This window comes from Mixophyes fleayi, chromosome 2 (assembly GCF_038048845.1).
Source record: "Mixophyes fleayi isolate aMixFle1 chromosome 2, aMixFle1.hap1, whole genome shotgun sequence".
NCBI lineage: Eukaryota > Metazoa > Chordata > Amphibia > Anura > Limnodynastidae > Mixophyes > Mixophyes fleayi.
Genome location: NC_134403.1, coordinates 105054104 through 105078004, shown reverse-complemented (window position 1 = coordinate 105078004; position 23901 = coordinate 105054104). Strand labels below are relative to the sequence as shown.

The 23901-nt window shown below is 38.2% G+C and overlaps 1 protein-coding gene across 1 annotated transcript in view; it reads left to right on the top strand.

Moving 5' to 3' along the window:
- Nucleotides 1-23901, top strand: part of DIAPH3 (diaphanous related formin 3) — a 503156-nt gene that overhangs the window by 154133 nt on the left and 325122 nt on the right. Inside the window, exon 5 of the mRNA XM_075199796.1 lies at nt 6964-7094. Coding sequence (XP_075055897.1) covers nt 6964-7094 — 131 coding nt within the window. The remainder of the gene's footprint in view (nt 1-6963; nt 7095-23901) is intronic.

The window sequence follows — 23901 nt, the reverse complement described above, 5'->3', positions numbered from 1 at the left end:
ACACAGACCTCGCCACATAAACCTTCCCAAATAACCCTCATATTTCCCCACTCACCAACTAATCTAGGGGCCTTGAGATAACTTCAGTCCAGAGCCTGCAAGGGAAGGAGGGTGAGCTTTGGTGTAGAATGGGCCAAAATTTACTTTTCCTTCTCCGATTGGATGTGCTGCATGACCTCCCGACAATGCAGTTAACAGCATGATTGTATTCAAAACAGTAAGATGTGAACAAATCCTATAATGTCCTATGTATGATTTTTTTTATTTTCTTTTTTTGTGTTGTGCTACTAGGTGCTTTAGTTATAATTAATCATTCGACTAGAAGTAACCAAATCTAAGGTTGCGTGGTCTTGTACTTTCTGCATAAGTATATCCCACTCACATTTGATAAGAGCGCTGGTTAATTGTGCAATAAAGTGTCACTAAAATCCTGTCATTCTTTTACATATACATAATTTGACACGAATGCCAAACATAGAAAATTCCCTGGTATGTGTTCACACATGTGAAACCGAGAAATGGGTAATATATTTTCTGGCTTATATTAGTTCTTCGATCTCAGTCTTTACTGACTGGGAGTTCACATTATGATGTCTCACAAAGTAGTTAATGGTTCTATTTTTTACAATTCATTTATAAAACAGTTTTTGCAAATGAAGTCAATATAGTAGAGCACCATGCTTACAAAGCAGGGGGTGTGGAAATATTAATGCACACATATATAAAGATATTTATTTCCAGTGTCCTCCTGCACCCCATTTTGAAATGTGTCAGGGCTTCACTAAAATGGCAAGTTTTATATCAGGACCATAAAGCCATATTTATGGAGCAGTTGTGAAAAAATGGCAAACATTGCATTTTTATCCATAATTTTCAACTCTGCTTTGCACGTTATTTCTGTACAGCAGATTGTTTATAAATGTACCCCACTGAGAGCATAGGAAATTATAATAAGCCAAGTTGTCTGCTCTAAGAAAAATTAATTATCGAATAGCAAATTTATACATGTTTCAAAGGTAATTGCTGTAAATTATGCTGGCAAGAAACCAGTGTAAGGATAACACTAACTTAAACGTGTCTGTCTCTGGTGTTGAAGTTTTGTTTGGGGTAGTTTCCACTACCTGGTGGTTGCTCTGTGTTTGAAGTTATAGTGTGGTACAGGGTCAGTATTACGTTTGGGTGGCTTTAGCTTTGTAAAGAAAGATCGGCATTCTTGAGCAGACTTCAGAGCAAAATTCAGAGCAAAATTCTCACAATATAATGGATTTCTTTCGCCATTCAATTGACTTTATTTATATATTTTGCACTTCAGGGCATTGTCCTTCTTGCTGCCTGTCTCAACGCAACACTTTCCCGCCTGGGTGGTTGTTGTTGGTTTCAGTCCTCTGGTTGGAGTTTTTTCTACTTGTCACTTTCATATGGCTACAGAGTGGTGCTCATTGGTCCTGTTAAAGCCCTCCTCCACAGTGTCACACAGCCTGGGTTTTAGGTGTGAGAAAGCAGGGGCCCATTGAAAACGGCTGAGCAGAGCAATCTTTCCTCCAGAGTACTGACTCCCTATGAAGCTAGATTACTTGAAAGAGGTTTAAAATTTGCTTCGTCTACTAAGCCGAATTTATTTGAATTTTTTGTTCATGTGAGAAACTTGAGCCGTAAGAGATATTTTGCCAATAAATATTTGAAGGATAGAAAGAATGAAGTGATGCCTATTATTCTGGATCAGAGTGACCATACAGCTTTGCTAGATTTAGCTATGGAATCGAATCATATTCAACCTTTATCAACTGTAGAAGTGTATAATGCAACAGCTTGTACCCTGGTTAGAATAATTAAGAATAAGTCAAATTTTTATCCTCTTCAATATAAAGGCCCCTTTTGTTGAAAGCTTCTATAAAAAACAATGGAAGATTTCAGACTTTTATGTGATAGGGCAGAAAAGGAACCTTTTAAAGACCATCTTACTAGACAAGAGAGACTAGCCCTTAAAAAACTAGTGTCCGATAGAACATTGATTATAAAACCGGCTGACAAAGGGGGAGGTGTGGTTCTTCAAAATATCGAAGACTACACCAAGGAAGCCTTAAGGCAGCTAAGTGACTCAAGATATTATGTGAAACTCAGATCTGACCTTACTATAGTCTATCAAGAAGAGCTTAAAATTCTCTTAGAAGAGGCATTCAACAATGGGGTTATCTATAAAGATACATTTAGTTATATATTTAACAAATATATAATAACACTGACATATTATCAATTGCCCAAAATTCATAACAATTTAAAACTACCGCCTGGCAGACCTATTATATCCGGAATCGGGTCCCTTACGAGTAACTTATCATCATTTGTAGATATTCATCTACAACGCTTTATCTCATTGAAATCTCATCTAAAAGACACCACATATTTCTTACATCTGGTAGATGGAGTGGATTGGAAGGATTCATATAGATTCATTACTTGTGACGTGGAAGCCTTATATTCTAACATCACATACGTGGATTAGAAGGGATAGGGATCCTGATATGGACCCTTCTCTGGTGGAATTTATCATATCATCATTTAAATACATTCTAGACCATAGTTATTTCATTTTTGATTCAGAATTCTATTTACAGATTAGTGGGACGGCAATGGGGACCAGGTTAGCCCCGAGCAATGCAAATCTGTACATGGGCCTCTTTGTGGATGTGTATATTTGGGATTCGCTGGCTGGGGCGGGCCTGGTCCTCTATGGCCGTTACATTGACGATCTGTTCTTTGTGTGGGATGGCGGTGAGGAATTGGCCAATTTATTTGTGTCTCATATTAACGACAATGATTTTGGTCTTAGGTTTACAAGTGTACAGAACAAATTACAAATCAATTATCTAGATGTGTCACTATATATTGACCAAGGTAAGATAGCTACAAAGACTTTTTCAAAGGAAGTAGATACTTATCATTATCTACACTTCCAAAGCGGACACGATAGAAATTGGAAGATCAATATTCCTAGGGGGCAGTTCCTTAGAGTACGTAGAAATTGTTCATCACTAGCTGATTTTAAAGAACAAGCAGACCTAATATATCATTCATTTATTAAACAGGGATATCCAAAGTTACTGCTAGACAATGCTCTTAGAGAGGTTGAACAACAGGATTGTTGTCCTTACTCGTTCACAGGAAGAAGTTTGTAGATGAGAAAAAAGATAAATCACTTGTTTTTGTGACCAGGTTCAATAATTTTGCATTAAGTATAAAGAAAATAATTAATCAAAATTCTGCGATCTTAGAAATGAATGATCTATTGGGACCTTTGATTAATAGAAGAAAGAATGTGGTGTTCAGGAGGGCACGCAATTTAAAAGAAAAGCTAGCGCCCAGTCATTTTTTGGGTATCTGTGAAGAGAAAACACGTAAAAATATATCTAATCCTGTGAATACGAATGTAAATTTACCTTTAGATAAATCCCTAGACTGGCTCAAGAGCAGACCTGAGGGATTTTATAGGTGCAGCAGGAATCGTTGTCTTACATGCAAGTGGGTTGAACATGGAGTTCACTTCATTTGTTACCAAAGAAAAGTTTACCATCACGACCATTATGGACTGTAGATCTAGTTATGTGGATGTGGTATACAAAATATGGGACGCACGACTAGACCTATATGTGTACGTTTTTTGGAACATCAAAGAAATATTGCTAAAGGTGTCAAGATACATACACTTCCAGAACATGTAAATAAGTGCCAGAATGGTGATTTAAAAAAATGTTAAAATTAAAGCTATAGAACAGATCAAAACATCAAAAAGGGAAGGTGATAGATTTAACCATCTTTCTAAACGTGAAGCAATCTGGATTTTTAAACTCAATTCTATTACCCTTTGGTCTCAATGACACTTTAGAGCTAAACAATATATAATATATAAGGTATATATATGGGAATAATAGATATTTTATATGTGTATATATATATATATATATGTATATATATATATATATATATATATATATATATATATATATATATATATATATATATATATATATATATATATTTATATATATATATATATATATAAAATATATATATATATATAATATATATGTTCTTCCCTTATCATAAGAGTATATACCCGAGGGATATACTTACTGATTGTTATTTGATTATTATATCTGTCAATTTCTATATTGATTTTCTGCTATTTCTGATGCGTTACATCTCAGACCGACATAGCTGTATTTTATTTTATTTTAATTTTTGTCAGGATGAGAGCATAAATCTGATATGCTGAAATAGAATATTGGATGTCAGGACCCAAAATAAATCTTTGCATGAATACCTAAATTAACCTGATCTTCAATTCACATAAAGGTGTGACCAAATGAGCCCAGGAGCAGGTAATTGAGTTAAAGCAAACCCTGGGTGAAGAGACCAGCTTTAGATATGCAGATGACAGACATCCATTGTATTTGATCATGTATTTCCCTAGCTAATTTACTTCCTTCCAATAGGTAGTGTAAACACAAACTAACTCCTGGGTGTAAATTGGAGAACCATTTGCCTACAGGAGATCCTGGTAGACAGCATGTGAAAGCCTATACAGGTATATAGAAATGTGAACTTGAAAGGAAATTAATTCATTTTTCATATTTTGGGAAATCTGGATGCCACTCTGTGCTGAGGGGCAGGGAACACAAAGGGGTCTTGAAAGATAGATGCCAACTACATAGGGAACAGCCATAGGCACATATATTTCAGTATGAGATTAGATATTGTTGTAATTCCATTATGTTTGGTATTTAAACGTGCGGGAGATTACGACCGGTTTATTGAGGGGGGTGTTATTTCTCTGAGATATATCTGTGAAGAATTACCAACAGGTCAAAACTTAAGAATAGTTTGACCAAACCTGAGGTAACACCCAGGGGACATTTCCGCCCCCCACATTAGCATTCACGCTGCCCCTGTGAATGCCGTCCCATTTGAGTTTGCTTAAAAACCTGTGTCTGGAGGGACAAAGGGTCAGACTTTTGGGGATCAATCTAATTGAAGGGCTGTCCATCATTTCTGCCTGCCCCAGGCATACAGATTATTATATGTAAGTAATGCTCTGTACGTTATCTCTTTTATTTTAAACTGTTTTTGCTTGTTATGTCAAATTTATTATTTGTTAATTAATTATTTTTCTTTATATCTGAATGCCCTGTACCTTTTGTATATTAAATCTAAAATTAATAAGTTGCATCCTTGATACTCTAAAGAATCCAAAACCTGTGTAGAAGAGAGATTGCTTGTCCAGGTTACCCTGTGTGTGATTTGTTGATACATTTGATTAACAAGCTGTGTGTGCTTGTATTTACATTTGTGTAACAGTCTGGAGGTGTGAAGAGTTAACCCTGTGTGTGCTGGTGTAAGTCTAGCTAGTTTGTGGAACTAGAAGCCTATGTGCCAGTGTAAGCCAGTATATTGGGGTCCTATTGCCCGTACTCAATAGGTGGTGGCTGATCCTTGAAGTGTCTGTGAGAGCGCTGTGTTTGGGGTCGATTCCGTAGGTCTAGAACCTGTGTGATAGGTGAGAGAGACTGCGGGCTGAAATCGTGTGTGACCTCAGACAGCAAACACCCCAAAGTCACGGCAGCTGGAAGCGCGTTCGTGACAATTTTTATTATTATTTTTATTGTCATTACTCAATTCATATAAAGCACTAGCTATAATGTTGAAACTCTACTATTTATGAATAGAAGTATTGGTCCTTATGTTTATTATAATTATATCTGATCAATGAGAAAATTTTTATAACCCACAAATAAATTATTCTTTCTAAGAATATATAGGAGTGCACTAAACCCTGGATAAAAGGATTATTGGTTGCGATCATATAAAATAATATCAGTATGAACAATAGGCGACCTAAGGGTTAATCACCAGATTGGATTCAGTATTTAAATAGGACAGAGTCTGGACACGATACTTACCTCTGATGAAACCATCACGGGTGACGGAGAAACGCGTCAGGTAACCTCCGATACATCATTTCTGGGAATTCCCACTAGCAGCAGTACGTACATCAGCTGCTGATTATACTCTGGTTGCTATCCGGACTATTGAACCTGTAACCTAATACAGACCAGGAAGCCGCGGAAACCATCACCGAATCAAGCTAAGTTTTAGCTATATCGTTTACACACTTTGGTCAAATTTGTCCTTAAGAATATGCAGGCTTGGGACTGGTAACCGATGGAGTCATTCTCCCAGATTATACTGCTACCTACATATTGGCTGTAATTAGGTATACTGTGGATCGTTGATTGAAAGTTAAAGGTTACACATTACGGTATATTGTGGAATCATCCACTCAGGACATTGTAATACCTTATGCCATATGGTTTATATATGCATACACAACGAAGTTTATATTCCTACAACCGCAATACTTTATGATCATTGACCATTACTGATATACATACTAAATGCAATCCAGATTGCTCTAGATTTGGGATATAGAATGCTAATGAAATATATGTGTTCTATTTGTGTTTTATCTGTGCTTTATGCTACATATACTTGATATGTTTTAATAAATTGCTAATTTTATCAGCGCTTCCCTTCTTATTATTGATTTTTGAAAAGCAAGAATATTCTCTTATCTTGTGCATCATACATGTTTAAGTCATTATGAAAGTAAACCATCAACTATCATTTCTTTTTTAATGTGTAAAGATAACATACACTGCATATAATCTTTAAAGCAGATTGTTCATTTACAGGATTGAACCGCAAAAAAACACTCTGGATACTGTTAAATAGAAGTGGTAAAATGAATTTACTTTTAAACTAGTGTTCTAATCATTACATGGCTTGCAACTTAAACATCTTTTCAGAAAAAGCAAAAAAAAAAGTTGTAATTTTTCTCTCTGTGTAATGTATGAATGTGATATACTATAGTGAGAGTTGCTCAGCATGATTTTTATCTTGAAACAGGGGAGCCTCAAGAGCAGCAGGCAGATCTCACCACAGGAATTCATTCATGAACTGAAATCAGGCTCTACAGATGAAAGACTTGTCTCTTACTTAGACTCCCTACGGGTTTCTCTGACCAGCAATCCTGTCAGGTAATGTAGGTGAATTAAATCAAGTGATCTCATGTTAAAGTGTATCTTGTCCAGACAGTTATATCTCATGTAAGCAAATTTCTATGACATAACCTGTTAAGGTCAATTTGTGCAAGTTCAAACTCTGTTATTAGTTTAATGGGACGTAGGTTCCTGTAAGTTATGTAACTACATCGGTGTAAGTACATTTTCATTCAGACAGGAACTAAGTTTATTGATTTATAGATCTTCTGCTTTTGGAGCAGTATACCCTTTTATACATTTCTAAGCTATTAAGTGGGACTCATGGTTATCAAATGTATGCTAAGCTTCCCAGGGTGATGTTGAAAAGAAGCTGCTGCCATATTGTCATATGCCACCATCTCTTTAACCTCATTTATATGTTGTTCTCTTTCCCGAGCTTAGGTGATTAAGGGAATCACCATTAACATCTCCAACCTTAATTTTAGATTGTGGACTTCAATTTTTTTTATTTTATTTTAAAATCTTTTCTTCTTGCATAATGAGAACAGTCACAGCAAATATTCAATGTGGACATACATGTTCTCCTAGTGCAGCTGGTTAATCTAACTTTTGTGGGCAATTATTTCTCTGTAGATTGAATTGTACCATTGTGATAATTATTTTACTTTCACCTAATGTGAATCAATTGCCTTGTCTTGCATTTTTCTACATCCAAGTCATCCGTTTGATGCCGGTTGTCTGGTTATGGCTCTAAACTTTACCGTATGACATTTCTTTTAAACAGTATACAGCTCACATGCACAATTTTATCTAGAGATGTATAAAACACTGGAAAGCCTTTGTGTGCTGATTCAATTGTATTTGGAAGCAAATTGCCAGCATAATAAACCATTTATTGGTGCCAGGGCATGAGGTGACCAGTAGTGCCATATGTTAAACTACTTAAATACTATGTTTTACTATTTTTACATGATTGCCCAGGGGCTATTCCCAACAGCCCAGATGGTAATCAGCATGGAGCTTTTTTTTCCTAGTGGTGAGGCAGCATTTTTTATACTGACCGGTATACCTTCGGGAATTCAGCCCCATGTTGAACAAGCTGTGGGTTTCCCTGTTATAGTGAGACCAGCCCATCCTGTCATAGCCTGGTGATAATTGCTGATTACATTAGCTGTAACCAGGTCGGGCTATGAATGTTGGTCCTCAGTTCACTTTGTAGGGAAAGAAGGGGGGAGGAAGGACAGAATGATTTATATTTATGGTTTTTTAACACTGCATCATTATCTGCATGGATCTTTGCACCAGGGGTTGAGCATCTCCGTGAGAGATACACATGGTAACACTCCCGACTTGGGGGGCACAAGTGCCAAACTCTAAATTCCATGTTGTTTTACTGTGCATGTGTGGTATTACAAAGTACATTTTGAGCTTGACAATGGAACATCCGTCCAATTCTAAATGAGACCCTTTGTTCTTGTGAATTGTGCTGGAAAGGGAGTTAACAGTTATCCACTGTTGATCAATTTCCACAGTTGTATGGTATCAACTGTTTTTGGCTACATTTCCAATGGCAATGCTGAATGCACATTCAGAAAATATTTGGGCAGAAAGGCATTTCAATGGCAAATTTACATCTTTCAGACCACTGGTCAGTTTTGTGCCAATTTTTCTGATCATTATCAGTGGAAGTACTATAGGACAGTTTAGGTATGCTCCCAACATTTTGTTTGGCAATAAGTTGCAGAACTGGTGGCTTTTCATCCTCATCTTCAGAAACTTATCTCAACATTCCTATCATATAAGTTGTATTGTTTTATTTTTCTTTGCATTGTTAATAGATTTTTTTTTTCTCTAAAAGGTTGCTTTGGTGACTGCTGAATTGTGTTTTACTTTTATTAACACATAAAGTGGTTGTTAGCGCACCAATTTTTTTTTCATACTATATCAATGACTATAGAGTTTGTTTTTATTTAAAATATGCAAGTATTGAAGCCCCATTCAGATGTTACAAACAAATTACTCTGGTATTGTTTTAATAAGTGCACCTGTTGATATTGTTGTACTGCTGGTGTACTTCTGAATCTAAATAGCTTAAAGCGCTAGTGGCAGAAGACTGTGTTGTCAGTCAGTAGTAGAAAGTAGGGTGTACATTTTATTTTTTCTTTATTTTTATAGTAAAATATAAAGCAGTCTGGAAGTACCATATGTAACAAATGACATAAACACACCAGTCAGTATACAGTATTCTGGTCTATTAATAGTCAGATTTTTTTTTTCCTAGTACAATATATGAAGGATAAGTGATAGAGGGACTGTTTGTTGCCTTTATAAGACAATAGACATGACACTTGTTGATGTTTGCTGATTGACTGCTGTGGTTTTCCTTGCTGATTGCATTGTAATTTACCTGATTCTGTGAGTGTTATTTATTTATTCGTCATATTTTTGGAAAATTGGAGCTGATTCATGAATTTTCTGGTGGCGAATCGCTGATGTCTGTCTAATAGATTTGCTGATACCACAATATATACTGATCTACATTATTTGTATTATAGCACCTATATTGAATTCCAGGAGAACTTCTCTCCTATAAGTTGATGTAGTGTCTGCAGTTGTAGATGTGCCAGAGCTAGTTATCTAGGTTGAACCTTGCAAATCAGTCTGTTTGACGTTAATAAATGTCGTTATGATCTGAAATAAAACCGTTCAAATTCCTGTGTGGAAACAAGTCAAATTATCAAGTGCTCTCATTAACATTGTGCCTACAGCTGTACATTTATTAATATCTGACTGGGAATTGCTGTACACTTTCTTCAAATCATCTAGGCATGGTGTCAGGTTAATATTGCTAACTGTGATTGTCTGTAGCTTATAATGCAGATTATTTGGTGGTATGGTACATGCAGTATTTTGTATAAAACACATTTCTCTTGCAGATGGATTTCATCTAGGATACCTTTTAAGATCTATATAAAGGCTCTTGCTTTTTAAATACCATAGGGCAAAACTATTGAACACTACAGCAAACCAGTCATGTTTTCAAGTCTTTCAAGTCTTTTTTTTATTGGCAGATTATATATATTGTGTAAAAGAGCAGTAAACATAACAGCCAGACTACTATTTACAAAAGAATTAACCCAAGGCACCTAATACACACTCAAATATTAAATAAATTAACTACAATATGTGTTTGGCCATAATATTCATAACGTCAGCTACAGTTAGTAACTTGAATATTCAACCCGGTTTGTTGGTAAAAACCAATACAAACAATAATAATGTAGAATGAATGTATTAGGAGTCTTGGGTGCAGATTACGTTAACCAAACATGCATTAAGATTTCTGGCACTACAGAGTCTTGGTAAAAAGGCTTTGGACTGGGCACCTAAACAGACGTCTACCGAGCTATCAAAATATATAGTTGTATTTCTTATGTTTATTTTAATATACAGTATATCAAGTGCCACTTTGTTAAAGCTGTCAAAAAATGTATTTAAATGTATGCCAATAGTGTATGTTTTGGTAAACTAAAAGTTATGTTTTCAAACAGTAAGTAGCTAAATTTAATTTCAAGGTGTGTTTAGATCTGAATTATTTTGAGATGCAGAAAATTAAGTGTAATTATGTAGTGATTTTTTGCCCATCTGATAAGATGTTCAGTTACGTACAATGGGGCATATTCAATTAGCTTTTGGATTCACGGTAACGCGCGTTGCCGCGAAAAGTGCGCGTTCTTGCAGGTATTACGGTACCGCATTAACGCGGATTTTCGTTCGCAACCCTATGGGCTGCGAACGAAAATCCACGTTATTGCGGTACCGTGTATTACGTTTCGCGGCTGTTCCGGCGCGTTACCGCGAATCCAAAAGCTAATTGAATATGCCCCAGAGAGTTCACTTGCTGAAATTGCTGTCCATTGTGTTAACTGGTTAGCACTTCTGCCTCACAGCGCTGCGGTCATGAGTTCAATTCCCGACCATGGCCTTATCTGTGTGGAGTTTGTATGTTCTCCCTGTCTTTGCGTGGGTTTCCTCCCGGTGCTCCGGTTTCCTCCCACACTCCAAAAATATACTAGTATGTTAATTGGCTGCTATCAAAAATTTACCCTAGTCTCTCTCTCTCTCTCTCTCTCTCTGTCTGTGGGTTCTCTGTACAGCGCTGCCGAATCAGTGGCGCTATATAAATAAATGTGGATGATGATGATATAGAGAAGTGTAGGACATATGTTTATGAGTCAAAATCAGCTGATGTTTCTGAATTGAATTCCTCTAATAGTTCTAATGGAATCTCACTGGGGAGCACAAAGACTGGCGTCACAGGACTTCAGTTTTCTGATTGAAATTTTTTTTTTTTATTAAAGTTCTGCAAAAAATGGGGCGCTTCAAGTGCTCAAAAGTTTTTTATTAACACTTTTTTAAAGTTATCACCTAAAGCAATATGCATTTTCAGTCACCACATTAAGATGGCTTCAGGGGTATATTTGTCTGTGATTGTGGCTGTTCATTGGTCTTCCCACTCACATTCCTCTCCGAAGCATCACACAGCACCAGTTTAGAGTCAGGTCTCTGACTACAGTGGCAGATGGGGAGTTTGACTGGGACGGTACACCTGTCAAACTGTAACACAGGTGTCCTAAGACGTGCCCAGGGAGTACAGAAATTTCCCGTGGAGCAGAGCCTCTGGAAAAATGGCTGCATGGAACATCCCCAGTGGCACCAATGAGAGGCTGGAGCTATAATGCTTCATTTGTTGTTGCAGCTTTAATACATAAAAACTCATAACGGAAGTTTCAGGAGAACAGCTATACTCTCAGTGGACACTGCTCTGTGATGAAAGGTATTTAAATTTAAAACTTGAAAGAAGTCACATCCCAATGTGTTTCATCACATAAGGAACTGCTCAGGTGGCTGGCTTGGAATTTCTCATATCTTTTAGAAACATGTTTTTTCTCAAGAGTGCTCTACCAAAATAATCTCCTCTTCTCGCCTCTCCTTCTCTCCGACCACATTTTCCTTACAGTACTTTCCTATTTCTTGAAGACACTACTTCTCTTTATAAAACAGTGTTGTATAGTCAGTGCATTACAGGAGGGCTGAGGCTAGATCATGTCACAAAGCTAAAATTTGTATTCCAAGAGTATTCATAATATGGGACCTCTGTTGAATGGAAGGCTCTGCAAACAGTCCAAGGCTAGGTATACACTGGAGCTTTTTCGTCCAATCATCGTGCAAAACAGCCGGCATTCAATCGTTTGTTCGGATGTCACCTTAGTGTGTAAAAATATATGAATGATGAAAGTTGCTTCAAAGTGCCGATTGTCAGTTCATTTAGGTGGTCGTACGGTTTAATAATCTCGTTCCAGTCACCTTACAATTATGTAATGTGTTTAAATTTCCGATCTATCCATGACCAACTGCCGATAGTTCCTCGATCTGCGACTGCTTTGGGCGCATATGTATGTAACTTTCTGATGCCTGTATATCTCCGACGCACATCAGTCAATTGGTAATTAGGTGCTCATAGCGGTAAAGTAATTGATGATGTGTGTAGCATATCTGATTGTTTAATTATACACCTTTGTCACTATAGTCTACAAGAAAAGCACAAAGCTTAGTTTTCTGTAAATGTGTATTGCATATGTCTACCTCTATACGAACGTGCACTGTAAACAGGTATGTTTTACAGAATGAATGAAGAAGACATGTTTCCTTCTCCTTTTAAGAGTTTTTGGGTAGTTCTTAATGAACATGCTTGGCCCATTTTTTTAACATACCAATATGGCTGTTAAAAGCCGCTGGCTGGCCCGTCTGTCTTTTGTTAATTGTTTAAAGCGTGTGTACTGTGTACGCATCAATCACCCGAGTGATCGGACCTTCAGTCTTTAGTAAAATCGTTGGAGATAACACGTCGGTTGGAAAATTCTTCAGTGTGTACCTAGCCTAACTAGCATCATAGAAAAGTAGATAAACTATGTAAAAAATATTTATATATTCATCCCTCATTGTATACATTAGACAAATATTAAAGGAAAATATAAAAGTAAACGTGTAAAATATGTACCGTATATACTCGTGTATAAGCCGAGTTTTTCAGCACATTTTTGTATGCTGAAAAAAAGCCACTAGGCTTATACACGGGTGACCTTACCTGGTGTCCGGTCCCTCGGCTGTTAACTTCTGCATTGGAACGCATATGCATTCCAACAACAGGAAGTTCGGCATTTGGAACACAAACTTGCTTTCCAAATGCCGAACTTCCTGTTGTTGGAACGCACGTGCGTTCCACTGCGGGGTAAGTAAAAAAAACTCTGTCTCTCTCTTTCTCTCTCTTTCTCTTTCTCTCTCTGTCTCTGTCTCTGTCTCTCTGTCTCTGTCTCTCTGTCTCTGTCTCTCTGTCTCTGTCTCTCTGTCTCTGTCTCTCTGTCTCTGTCTCTGTCTCTCTCTGTCTCTGTCTCTCTCTGTCTCTGTCTCTCTCTGTCTCTGTCTCTCTCTGTCTCTCTCTCTCTCTCTGTCTCTCTCTCTGTCTCTGTCTCTCTCTCTCTCTCTCTGTCTCTCTCTCTCTCTCTGTCTCTCTCTCTCTCTCTCTGTCTCTGTCTCTCTCTCTCTCTCTCTGTCTCTGTATCTCTCTCTGTCTCTGTATCTCTCTCTGTCTCTGTATCTCTCTCTGTCTCTGTATCTCTCTCTGTCTCTGTATCTCTCTCTGTCTCTGTATCTCTCTCTGTCTCTGTATCTCTCTCTGTCTCTGTCTGTATCTCTCTCTGTCTCTGTCTGTATCTCTCTCTGTCTCTGTCTGTATCTCTGTCTCTCTCTCCCTCTCCTTTTTTTTAAAATTTACAGTGCACTGTAAATTTGCAAAATAAGGTTACACTTCAAAACTAGATAATGAACAAACAATACAACACTTAATTGCAAAATAAATGTGTTTTTTGTCAGCAGGGTACAACCTTGAGTAGATATTGTAAAGTCAAATAAAAAAAAAAAAAGTCATACAGGCAAAGTCCTATAGCTAGTATTCCTGCTACTCAACCCAGGCACACAGATCTGTCAAATTGCAAATTAGGACACATGTGCAGCCATAAATGGAAAGACCTGGCTATTTGGCCCTCAAGCTGAGTGGCCTGATTCTATGGCGAGCAATTATTATTATTTATATATAGCCACCATGTTATGTAGCCCTTTAGAGAAAATGTTCATACATTTATATCCCTACCCCTTATAGTCGAAGTTCTTTATTACAAAAACACACAGTGAGGTCCATTTTTGTCAACAGCAAATTAATTGACTGTGGGAGAAAACCTGAGGACACCTACATAAACACAGAGTACACAGACTCCACTGTGATGATGACTTCATAATCATAGCTGTCATTTTCGACAGTCCTGATCAAAAACTAAATTATCTCAATCAAATGTTAATTGAGATTGGCTGATTCATTTTGGACGCACACATGGAGTAATTTGTGCTCATTTCAATCTTTAAAAGGTTTAACTGGCTATGGTAATCGGAAACCTATATGGGTAAATGAAGCTTTTTATTGACCTAAAACACCTTTCCCTTGGGGTTAAACATATATAAAAATAAGTTCCAATACAGATGTAAATTAAAATGAAATTTCAGTAAAAGCAAAAATGACACCTGTGAAAACTGTACTTCATTTTACAACTCTCTCTCATATATACAGGGATGCCACCTGTCAAAACTGTACTTTTCATTTTTTTACAAACCCATCAATTTACATCACAAAAGAGCACCCTAGGGTATTGCTTACATTATCTTTGATTTATTTAGGTTAGGTTGTACCCAATGATTTTATAATCATTTATGAATGTTCCTTGTCATGTACTGTTATTTATGGTTTAGCTAAAAATGATTTCATAGATTGAACTTATCATTTTTATTTATGTTTTTGTGGTTAAATTAGCGCTGTTTTCCACCCTAGGCTTATACTCGGGTCGACTTATACTCGAGTATATACGGTCATTGGCATAACAGCACAATGTTTGGAATTATGCAGGAGTGAGGCAACACAATTCATTAACAACCTATGCCTTGCTGATGCTTTTTCAGGCTTTTTTACAAGATATCCCATGTTCTCAGTGGATGAGTGCTTTGGCATTCTGGAAGATGCCTCTCACATAGGTGAAGATACATCTGTACCATTAAGAAATGATTAGCATTGACTTTGCCTTTTAAAGGAACTACTGCCCTCAAACCATTCAAGAACAATGCAGTCCACATTACGAAACCACCACAACCCTTCACAATTTGAAACATGGAGACCTGTAGAGCTCATTAGGTTTGCGCCAGACATGCATTCTTTGTTTCTCAAGAACATGGTTAGAAATTATCGATTTGATTATATGCCCTTCATTCACTGTTTTGCAGTCAGTCTACAGTTGTTCACCTGTTTGTTGCAGCACATTACACAAATGTGCTGCAACAGTCACTTCTCTTTCAAAGTCTATGATATGTCTTGTTGCAGCTAATGCTTCCTCCCTCCTCTTACACACAGACTGAACACTTAGGGGCATATTCAATTGTTGGCGTGACCCGCGGCATTAAAAATATTACCGTTATTACGGTTAGTCTAAGCCAGATTTCGCTGCGAGCTGAAATCCGGCATTAAACGTACCATAATAACGGTAATTACGCGCACTATTACCGTAATGACGGTAATAGTGCACACGCCGCGTTACTTTTCCGTGTAACGCCAACAATTGAATATGCCCCTTAGTCAAGGTTCCAAACCTGCTGTATTCTGTTAAGGGAATTGATTGTGTTTTGTAAATTGTAATTTAGTTTAATATTTTATGGTTGGTCTGCTAGTGTACAGCTAATGCGCATGTTTTTCTTAGCATGAAATAGAGTTTAAGAATCGGGGGTAGGAAGACAGATGAGTGCTGGTGCATTCTGGGAGTGACCCCTTAAACAAGTTTTGGTACATTGCAGTTCATAAATTTAAATGTATAGTTTGGTGCAAGTAAACATATGCAACAGGTCCATACAGTAAATAGTTTAGATTAGGGTAAGCCACCTTTATAAATAATCCTTCAACAGTGCACATTGGTGCAATGTTTCCTTAAACCATAGCAACCAATCAGATATTTGCTTAGTGTAACAGCGTATTGCTGTTGCTTGCTGTATTGTAATGCAAATGTTATTGCATTCTATATAAATCTTCATGCAGTAACTTTATTCTTCCTCTCCTTTTTGTAAAGAGAGGAACTATTAGATTGGTGCAACTTGTCTATTGATTAGCAAGGCTTTATTACTCAAGAATATCCTCAAATTGTTGTAAGATCAGTTAATGTATTATGAGCAAATTAGTTACAGGAAGCACTGAAATGATTAGTGCCATCACTTTTACAACTTTGTGTTGTTCTGCTTCTGTGGCGCTGATTTTATTTCCTCTCTTGATAGTATCAAAGTCCTGGCTGTGGGATAATAGGCAGTCATAATGGTTATTTATCGATAACAAATAAACATAAGAATATAAAAGGGATGAGACTACATTTTGTCTCCAGCACATAAAAGACATAATTTTTTGAAAGCATTGATGTTGACAGCATGACTTGGAAATTATCGTCTTATTTACTTTAATGCACTGTTCAGTTGGAAATTGCTGCCAATGTTTTGTTTATAGGTTCCTCATATTTTGACTAAAGATTTTGATTGATGCAGATAGGAGTAATGTTGCCTACACATTTCTGTATCATTGTATGGATAAGCAGGATTGTTGTGAAAGTGGCAAAATTTCCAGACACTGATTGTTGTTCTTTCACCTTGATCTCATTTTCATCATTTAATTGACATGCCATCTATATTGTTGTATTGCAACAACTGAATGCATCATATGTCGTCATTTTTGTGTTAGAAATACAGGCTTTCAAATGCACAAACTTGGCAAACAAAATCAAAATGGTTTGTGAATATTGTGTTATCATACCAGTTCTTGAAGTTCAGGAAATGACACATGCCTGTATTACACGTTGTAGTGTCATATGTTTTACTCTACGTGGCCGCTCTATTGGGTGCACATGCTCGTTAATGGAAATATCTAATCAGCCAGTCATGTGGCAGAAACTCGATATATAAAAATATGCAGACGTGGTCATGTGGTTGTTAGACCAAACACTAGAAAAAAATGTGATCCAATTGACATTTGCCATGAAATTGACTGTTGGTGGAAGATGGTGTGATTTGAGTATCTGCCGAATCTGCTGATCTGGAATTTTCATGCATAACAGTCTAAAGCTTACAGAGAATGGTGCACAAAACAAAAATCCAGTCAGTGGTAGTCCTGTGGGTGAAAACGCCTTGCTGATGTGAGAGGTCAGACGAGAATGACTAGACTGGTTCAAGCTGACATGAAGGTCGGCAAACTCAAATAACCAATTGTTGCAACACTTTTATACACAAGAGCATCTCTAAAAAGCACAGCAAATCCAAACTTGAAGTGGGTGGGCTACAGCGCTAAGAACAAGAAACTGAGGCTACAGTGGCAACGGTTAACCAAAAATGGAGAGTTAAAAATTGGAGCAACATCACCTAGTCTGACACATCTCAATTTTTGATGCTTTATGCTGATAGTAGGGTCAGCATTTTGGTGTAAAAAGCATGAAACCACAGATCCATTGTGCCGCTGCAGGCTACTGATGGTATAATGGTGTGGAGAATGTTTTCTGTGGGTTTTTTTTTCTTCCGTCTTTTCATAACTTTATTTGGGTTATTTTGTAGAAGTAGTACAATAAACCATGTGAATGGTAAGGCCACATTGGTAAAAAAACAGATAATCCACCACTACAAACAAGTTGTCCAAGTGACAGAGTAAGTGCATGGAGAAAGTAACAGCACACTGCCACTCTATAAATAAAAGGGGGGTAGATGGAGGGGGGGGTGTCAGTGGGAAGTTAGCGACTGATAGTAAGGCAAATTTAGGAGGTTCCAGGAAGCAAGACATCATGATAAGCATACCACAGATCCCAAATTTTGTGACAGCAGATGAACGTATTATTCTGGAGACTGGTGATGTATTCCATTTTGGAAATAAACCATATGCATTTTTTTTTCCAGTTTTGAACAATCTGGGATTTCCCAGTGCAGGAGATGTGTACAATTACTTTTGTGAAGTAATTTTTAATGTGTGGGAGAGGGGCGAAGCAAGTAAGTTAGTGAGGGACAATTGAAGGAAGAGCCCAATAACATCCTCATTGAGGCTCGTTATTTCTTTCCAGAAGGAAGTAATATTTTTATGTAGACGTGTAGGTACCGGGTAGCATCTAGTAAAGAATTTCTAGGGATTTTCTATTATGGCAACACTGATGGAACATTTAGAGACCCTTGCATTTATGATGTCCCACACCCTCTCCCCAAGGGACGTTCGCAAATCAGCTTTTCATTCAGATACATGAGTGTTAGGTATTGGACGATGCGGTGCAAGATGAAGATGGTAGAGGAGGGAGATGGCCCCTTGTAGTTGGAATTTTATATTTTTATTCAAATTGGGAAAGGTGTCGTCATTGTTCAGACCTCACTTAAAGCCGCACAAAGTGACGTTTTCGGAGGAATGACTAAATTTTTTGATGGTTAAATTGCTTCTGTCTTGTATATCTCTGAATGATCGAGGGCTAAAATCTCCCACAATGTGTCGGAAACGTGTGATCCCTGCAGCCCTCCACTCCAGAACCATACCAGCTTCCCGTCCCGTGGAATAGATGGTGAGTGGTGATGGGTGGTATGACGGGCAGTGACCGCTATTGACAGAATCCAAGATGGACAGGAACACTATTGGAATGGAGCAGGCAGAGACAGGTATATATGGTTTGGAAAGCAAAGATATGAACTCCATGAGGCTAGTGCCAACAAGTCAATTTTCTAAATCAGCCCAGCGCTTGGCATGCCATTTAACATACCAGGTTAACAATTGACTCAGCTGAGTGGTGTGATAATACCTGCAAAACAAAGGCTTTCCAAGGCCACCGGACACTTCCAAATTAAGTTATTGCTTTAAGAGAGGCAATAGTGCGAGACGGCACAGGTACAGGCATTGTGTGAAACAGGTAAAGTGTTTTACCCAACGTCATCTTGATAAGGAAAACACTGCCTATTCATGTTATAAAATATTTCCTCCAGTGGAAGAGATCTTGTTCAACTTTGTGGAAGAGTAGACGAAAATTGGCCTTGTAGAGTTGGTCGTAGATCTTTGTGATCTGGACCCCAAGATATGTGAGGTGAGTCAGTCGACCACTGGAAGTCAAAATTTAATTTGTGAAGCTTTTTCAAAGGGTTGGGTAAGTGCCGAGGTAACATCTCAGATTTGCTGTTGTTGACCTTGTAGCTTGAAACTGTGCCAAAGTCGAACAGTTCCTTAAATAGATTAGGAAGTGAAACCAGTGGTTTAGTAATGGGTAACAGAATGTCTGTGAAAAGGGAAAGTTTATATTCATGCTTATCAGTGGATACATCTTTTTTTTTCGGATCCTGCTGTCCAGAGGTGTGATAACCAAGTCACATGTCAATGGAAAAGGGGGTAGCCCGACCTAGTACAGTTAGCCAAGGAAAAGGGGGTTGGGGATCAAGTCGTTAGAAAGGACCAAGGTACTTAAGAAATTTGCTTGTAAAGCCAAAGCGTTTTAGGGTGAGAGCCATATATGACCATGATACCCGCTTTCTCCACGTCTGTGGTAAGCACCAATGAAGGAAATTTGCTTTTTATTAATGAGGTTGATCGAGTCAATTTATACTTTTGCTTTTGTCAAGTGCTTGTTTGGTCCAGTTGAATCAAACTGAGTAGGAGAGAATTCAGTCTTTGGCTTAAACTTTAGAAAATTTTTCTAGATCAGTGTTCAAAAAGTAGATTGGGCAGTAGTTAGAGCAAATGGTAGGGTCCTTACCCAGTTTTGGAAGCACAATTATGCTTTGTAAGTGTCAGGGTGGAGGTACTCTCCTTCTGCGATTCGGTTAAACAAGGACTGGAATTGAAGGATTAAGCTGCACGTGAAGGTTTTATTATAAGACAATATACTGTCTACTGTTCAGCTGCATCGCAAAGATAGGTATAATTTTGGGGAGCCTGCTTGAGGATAGATATTGGCAGATGGCAGAAAGCCAATCGTTCCCACGCAAGGATTATAGCACCAGTCCAGGCTTTAATCGAGTATTGTGATGATGTATCTGCCTGCCAGGAGCAGACACCTGTGAACCTTGTGAAGATGCTAAAAACAATAAAAATGAAATGTTTATAAACACTGGACGTGTACACGTTCACTAGTGTTTGTTCAACAGAGACCAGTCGCCTCCAAGAGAACTATGTATTTGTTTTAAGAATCTTTATAGAAAAGCTTGAATGGAATGGAGCTGTTTAGCAAGATTGCAACCCCATTATGTTTGCTATGATTAGAGGAGTCAAAGTCTGTAGGGAATTGCCGAGATGTAAGTGAGAGATGACCAGAGTGTCGGAAATGGGTCTCTTGGATGAAGACCGCATCCGCTTGTAGCTTGTGCAATGTTCGATGTAGAAGAGACCATTTATAAGACTAGTTTAGGCCTGTGACAATAAGGGTGACAATTTTCACCAACAAGCTTACCTGTGATGTGAGCTAACTGCAGTGGAATTCAAATTGTATTGGATTACACAAGGGCAGCGACCCCTCGACGCAAAGGGAAGTCCAAAAATAAATAAAGGACACGGGTGTTGGGGTGATAGATTTTTTGATAAAATTATACTGTTGATGTTACAAATTTAACGTTGCATAAATGTTCATATTGTTTAGTTTATTCTCTCGCTCTTCCCTCCCCCTCCAGCTCCACCTCTCTTCTCCCTCCCGTCTCTCCCTTCCGTCCCCCCTCCCTTTTCTCCACAACCTTTCTTTCCTCACTTCTCCCTACCACCACCTCACTTTTCCCCTTTGTCCCCTTCCCACTCCCAACTCTCACCACAACTCCCTCCTCTATACTCCCCCCTCCGCCTTTTCCCACCACCCCTCCCTTTGGTCACTTATCCACTCCAACTTGGTTCAGGCTACTCCAATCTATTATGCTAGACAGTTATACATGGCACCTTTTTTTTGTTGCCCACCAGTATTTCACTAAACTAACCACCCCCCACAAGCACCGTTACTTGTATTACAATGTTTTTTCTTCATTGTTCGATTATTTCATTGATGTCCCTCTCCTCTCCGAGGGTATTGGCCTAATTAGGCCTCCTTCTCTTTCTTATTTCTATTCTTACCTGTGGCACCCCATCCCTCTCCCCATCCTTCTCTCAAGGTTCCAGATGGACTGATCATTTTTCTTTTTTATTCATTAATGTAATTTTTTTCTTCAGTATTATGTAGGACTTACACCTCCTCCAACACCCATGGCGCTTAAGTTACTCTCGATTAACGTCAACAGTCTAAACTCGGCTTCCAAACGTGCGGTTGTCCTGGGAGCCTGCAGGGAGAGAGAGGGCCAATATAGATTTCCTTCAAGAGACCCACCTCACGGGATAACACACTTGTCTACAAAGTAAGCTTTATACTCAAACGTTTTTTGCCTCTGCGGAATGCAAGAGACGTGGAGTGGCAATTTTAATACACAATAGGGTTCCTTTTCTTCTATCTAAATCATATTCAGACCCAAACGGTCGATATCTGATTCTGATTGGCACACTTCGCTCTGAGCATATTACACTAATTTCTCTGTACACACCTAATCAGGGTCAAAGTTCCTTTTTTTCTGAAGTATTTAATCATTTTGGGCTTCTTACACAGCGTCATATACTTCTTGCTGGGGACTTCAATATATTTTTACATTCAACATTAAATAGATCCTCTGTCCCCTCCAACCAAAAACCCTTTACCCCCTTCCTTAAGAAATTCCAAATCTCTGCTCACGTGTCTACACAATTTAGCTCTACATGATACCTGGCATCTTAAAAATGTTGATGCGAAAGGCTTGACATGTTATTCAGCCCCTCATGGCAGCTATTCTCGTATAGACATGATTTTTGTTACACACTCTCTCAAAGCTTGGGTGTCTCTTCCGCCTCCTCTCTCCTGTGACTCCCTCGTACTAGTCGTCCACTGTCCGCTTCTCATCACCCAATTGTAGCACACTCGTTATCTCTTTGAGAGCTGGCAAACACAAATTTAAAGCTCGCCCCTGCTCCCAGCCCTATCATCCCTCTTTTTGATAACCCCAAATTTCCACCAGGATGTATAATTCAATCCTTTGAACATTTGAAGCGGAAAAATATACTCTACCTTAACGATATCACCAAAGACACGTCATTTCCCTCATTTGATGATTTAAAAACTAAACCTAATACTCCAAACGCATACTTTTTCCAAAACCTACAAGTAAGAGATTTTCATTCTACCACTAAATTAACTTTAGGTTGTAGACCGTTGACGTTTTTCGAATCGCTTTCTCTCCGACGATCTTCTACCAAAGGTCTCATTTCCCATGGCCGAAGTTCTCATGAGAGGGCTTGGGGGAAGGACCTGGGAGTACAACTAGACAATGAAGACTGGGAGGAAATAAGAACTAACACAGCCTCCAGTTCAATCTGTGTTAAACTGAAAAAAAAAAAATGCGTATAAACCTCTTTATCGTTGGTATTTGGTTCCAACCAAACTACAAAAAATCTTCCCAGGTTCATCTTGCACATGTTGGAGGAGTTGTAGGACAGAATGATCCTTCCTCCATATCTGGTGCAATGTCACAAAACGTACCCCTTTCTGGAAGGAACTTACGGACTTTGCTTAACAGCTACTACAACTTGACATTTCCTATTCTCCAAGGTTTTTCCTCCTCCCTTTTGGGATTCCATCAGCTACCAAACATCAAATGTAGATGTTTCATCACATAGTCTCTGCTGCCTTATGCCACATTGCCTCGGACTGAAAACAGCCCATTGCGCCAACATTGCAGACAATTTTCTGTAGGATATGGTACACTTATCAAATGAAATATATGACATGCATCGTCCACAATACCTCTAAGTCATTTAACAAGGTGTGGACCTCATACTTTAAAATCCAAAGTCCTTTCTTCACGTGATTCTATAGCATTGCTCCATCTGGATCCTTCCTTTTACGATTTCATCCTTCCCATCTCTTCTCCTCTTTTTTTTTTTTTCCCCCCCACTTCTTCCTCTCTCTTATTCTCAGGCGGCCCGCCACATCGCCTTCACTCTCTTATGTCTAACGTCTCTCTCTGAATTTTCTTCTTTCTTTATTGAAAATCGGGTCAACACCCTTACCCACATTCTTTTCTAATAAGATGCTGTATGTTTTAAGCCATATATATTCTTCAACTATTTGTAACACATTGCTGTACAGAATGTTACTCTCTGTTGACCTTTGCAAAAATAAAATCTTAAAAAAAAAATAAAAAAAAAATAATGCAAATCAAATTAGGGAAAAACAACTAATAAAAGTGAGGTTTGGACAATAAACATTGGGAACTGCAGTGTGTATAACCAGGTTAGTGAAACATTTAATACCTCTAAGAGTCATACTTGTTTCATGGCAGCTCAGTAGTGTGTTGGATATGTTCCTCATAAGCGCAGATGGCTTATGAGGTTGAGAGGTGCTGTAAACGAAAGGGTGGGAAGGGGCATGACAGCTAGAAGCATTACTGTCGTGCATCCAAGGCATAAAGCACACGTAGCAGCCAGAGGGGGTGAACAGTGTGAAAACAATTAGTATGGCCAACTATTGCTGGGATCTAAGGAGATGTATGTTATGCAAAAAATGGCATCATAAACAATAGACAAAATGGTAGCACCAAGAGCAACTAGAATGTCAGGCGTCCTGAGGGGATCGCAAATGCGTGAAGGAGAACTAGATTTCTGCAG